Source organism: Dipodomys ordii, unplaced genomic scaffold (genome assembly GCF_000151885.1).
Source record: "Dipodomys ordii isolate 6190 unplaced genomic scaffold, Dord_2.0 Scaffold118, whole genome shotgun sequence".
Classification (NCBI taxonomy): domain Eukaryota; kingdom Metazoa; phylum Chordata; class Mammalia; order Rodentia; family Heteromyidae; genus Dipodomys; species Dipodomys ordii.
The window spans coordinates 574,564-578,485 of record NW_012267334.1 but is presented as its reverse complement, the minus strand read 5'-3'; the positions used below and the strand labels follow the sequence as shown (position 1 = coordinate 578,485).

General features: G+C 63.8%; 1 protein-coding gene across 1 annotated transcript in view; it reads right to left on the bottom strand.

Annotated features, from left to right (window-relative positions):
* Positions 1-3,922, bottom strand: part of Exd3 (exonuclease 3'-5' domain containing 3) — a 17,575-nt gene that overhangs the window by 10,867 nt on the left and 2,786 nt on the right. The window contains 3 exon segments of the mRNA XM_013029328.1: positions 1,456-1,584; positions 2,192-2,294; positions 3,180-3,369. Coding sequence (XP_012884782.1) covers positions 1,456-1,584; positions 2,192-2,294; positions 3,180-3,369 — 422 coding nt within the window.

The window sequence follows — 3,922 nt, the reverse complement described above, 5'->3', positions numbered from 1 at the left end:
TGGGACCCCCGGATGGACGGAGCCCCAGGCTCTCACAGTGGACGTGGGACCCCCGGATGGACGGAGCCCCAGGCTCTCAGAGTGGACGTGGGACCCCTGGATGGACGGAGCCCCAGGCTCTCACAGAACCTGGAGGTAATGATTGATGGCTGCCCTGATCGCAGCCAGACCCAGCCTGGACACCCTTGGAATGGGGACGGCAGCTCAAACGCACAAACCTTCCCACCACTGGGCCGCCAACGCCAGGCCCTGACTGCCCGCACGTCCCATGGCCCAAGCTGCTATTAATAATTTCTATATATTGTGCTCCCATTAGGAGCAGGAATAACCGGCAGGTCAGCCCCCGGGGCAGCAGGCCCCGCCCCCGGCAGCTCACAGAGGCCCAAAATAGCGGCCTGGGAAAGGCCTGTGGGCGTCCAGCCCTGGGGGCGCGGCGGGGACACGGGCTGAGGCCTTCCCTCTGGCTGGCCAGGCGTCGGCAGTCTGGCAGGGCCCATGAGACCGGTCTCACCAGGCACTGCCGGACCCAGGGCTGGGGGGGCCATGCGGGACGTGGGATGGAGGGGTGTGATCGTGGAGGGTATTCGGTGGGGGAGGTGCTGCGGGCCGGGCCCAGGGCTGGGGGTGCAGGGGTCACCGTGTGGGGCGGCTCACAGGATGGCTCTGGCCTTTTCTGTCTCAGCGTTCCCCTGGAAGCTGCTGGAGGTGGAGGAAGACGGCGCGCCTCCCAGCACCTTCCTCGCCCAGGAGAGTGGGGTCTGGGCTGTGTGCCCTCGGTGTGCAGCTCAGACCCCTCCATCATGTGGGCTGTTGCTGGCAGAGGGCCAGAAATGGGGCAGCACTGGCCACGCAGCCGGGGGCAGAGACGCCGTGCACACAGGCTTCCCTCTTGTGGCTGAGGCGATGGGAGGTCCCTACGCCCGGGCCAAGCCCTCCATCCACATTTTGTATCGGTAGCCCCAGGGCTGCTGTGGGCCTGGGGCTGGGCAGTGCGCCAGGCTAGGGGAGGAGCCTGCTGGGCCCCACTTGGGCATGGCCGGGAGGCTGTGCCGGCCTGGACACCTCTTCTGGGACCCCAGTCCCAGAGCTTCAAGCTGGGGCTACGGGGCCTAGGGTTGTGGGTCTAGGGTGGGTTTCGGACCCTCTGTACAGCAGCCTCTCTGAGATGATGGCAGACGGGCTGTACGCGCACTTCCTGCGGCATGCGGACTTCCCGCAGACTTCCCAGCCACACGCACAGTTCCTGGTGCATGCAGACTTCCCAGCCACCCACGCACTTCCTGGCCCCAGACTTCCCAGCTGCATGCACACTTGCCAGTGCATGCACAGTTCCTGGTGCATGCAGACTTCCCAGACACACACGCACTTCCTGGCCGCAGGTGTCCTGGCTGCACATGGACTTCCTGTTGCATGCAGACTTCCTGGCCGCACACGCACTTCTGGCCCCAGACTTACCGGCTGCATGCACACTTGCTGGAGCATGCACACTGGCCGGAGCATGCACACTTGCCGGAGCATGCACACTGGCCGGAGCATGCACACTGGCCGGAGCATGCACACTGGCCGGAGCATGCACACGTTGCACTGCACACATCCCAGCCTTGGTTGAGTGGCAGCCCAGGGTCTCAGGCCGGTCACCTGCCTGCCCGGTGACATGTGACCGCCCACACCCTCATCCACACCCAGGAGCAGGGGCAGTGGGGCGGGGCGGGGCTTTGAGACCAGCCACGGCACTGGCCTGCCTTCCGGACCAGTGCTGCCCTGGGGGTGGCAGAGGTGGACGACGAGGGGGCACTGGGCAGTTCAGATGGCAGGCAGGGAGTGCCCAGGAAAGTTCTGGTCAGATGGGCAGAGGAGTGTGGCTTTCGGGGGAAAGCCAAGCCAACCCAGAGGCTGTGGGGCAACGGCCCTGTGGTTTCCCAGAGGCCCCGTGAGAAGGACGGGAGGCTGGCCAGAGGCCCGGACTCCATGGCCCAGGGCCTCGGAGCCCACACAGCCCCACCTCTGAGTGGGCCTGGAGCCAGCGGGGATTTTTTTTTTTTTTAGCAAAGCTATCTTTTTACCTTGATAAGCTGTTTAAAAAATGTAAATAAAATAACTCTGCAGACAAAAGCAGGCATTCATCCTGCCCTCAACATGAAATATCGCAGCACATTGAGTCGTGAGTCCTTGCTAATCTGGGCGGACAGGCCTGAATGCGGCCCTCTCCCGCGGGCGCGGCGGTGGGCAGTGGGGCATGCACCGCCTGCCGGGCGGTCCGGCTCGGGACAATGGCTTTTCTTCGCTGAAGGGGCCTGTGTGGGACAAGAGCCTCCTTTGTGTCGGGATGCCGGCTCGGAGCGGGAGGGAGGTGCATTCAGCAGCCCAGACGCTCTTTGAAAGGCCGGAGTGTAACAGAAGATGCCGGAACACTAGCCGCCCTTCTGCCTGCCCGCACTTTCCCCCGGCACAGCCACCATTCAGCCTCACGCCGCGTGAGCAAGGGCCCTCAATCCCGCATTGTTCCCCGGGCACAGCCATCTTGTTCCTCTGGGCCCCTCACCAGTCGTGAGATGAAGGGTGGACAGGTGTGAGGCAGGTGAAGCCTGGCAGGGCCTGGCGCGGCCCAGTGCTGCCCGCCACCCCGGCCAGGTGGTGACACCCGCCCCTCGGCAGACTGCGGTGCTGTCTGTCACCTCAGCATGCTCTTCCCTGCGCCCTGACCGCCGCAGCTGGAAGAGACCTGGAATGGTCACCCAGTGCCCACGGCGGTGGGGACACCCCGCTGCGGCTCCCTGTGTGGGCCTGGGGCACCGCACGGGGGTCTGCAGAGCCAGGCTGCCCAGGGGTCACATAGCGACCCTGCCCCTGCACATGGCTGGCCTCACCCATATCAGGATCGGACCTGAGCCTGGATTTCAGGTTTGGTTTTTCTTTTTTGGTCGTGGGGCTTGAACTCTGGGTCTGGGCGCTGTCCCTCAGCTCTTCAGCTCAAGGTAAGTACTCTACTACTTGAGCCACAGTGCCACTTCCAGTTTTCTGAGTGGTTTATTGGAGATCAGATTGTCAGGAACGTTCCTGCCCGGGCTGGCTTTGAACCGCGATCCTCAGATCTCAGCCTCCTGTAGGATGACTGGTGTGAGCCACCGGCACCCGGCTTCAGGGCCCATCTTGATTCCAAAAGCTCTTCATATTTTTACCCAGAGACGCGCTCAGCTGCCAAACTCTGCACAACCACAGCTGCTTCTGTGGCCTCAACACGGCACAGAAGACAAGGGGTCTGACGCCTGCCAAGCGTCTCCCGGAGGGGCCAGCTCCCGAGCGGGCTGCCCCGGCTCTGCGTCTGCGTCTCCCGACGGCCCGAGGGCCCACGCTGCAGCCCAGCTTCTGCTGCAGAGGCAGGCCCGGGGTCTGAGACTATCGGCACCCTCTTCTTGGCCTTTGCTGAACATTTCTAGTATGGAGTTCACCACCAAAACTCAGGTCACGATCAGCGCCTGGCAGAGAGCAGGCGCGAGGAACAAACAGCCACATGAATGAAGTGACAACGGGGCAAAGGAGCAGCGGAGGGGTCTCCCGCCTAGGCAAGCGGGGCCCTGCGTGTTCACACTCCCTGCGCGTTCACACTCCCTGCGCGTTCACACTCCCTGCGCGCTCACACTCCCTGCGCGCTCACACTCCCTGCGCGCTCACACTCCCTGCGCGTTCACACTCCCTGCACGCTCACACTCCCTGCGCGCTCACACTCCCTGCGCGTTCACACTACCTGCGTGTTCACACTCCCTGCGCGTTCACACTCCCTGCGCGTTCACACTCCCTGCCAGCGGGACCCTGCGTGTTCACACTCCCTGCGTATTCACACTCCCTGTGCGCATTCACACTCCCTGCGCGTTCACACTCCCTGCCAGCGGGGCCCTGCATGCTCACACTCCCTGCGCGTTCA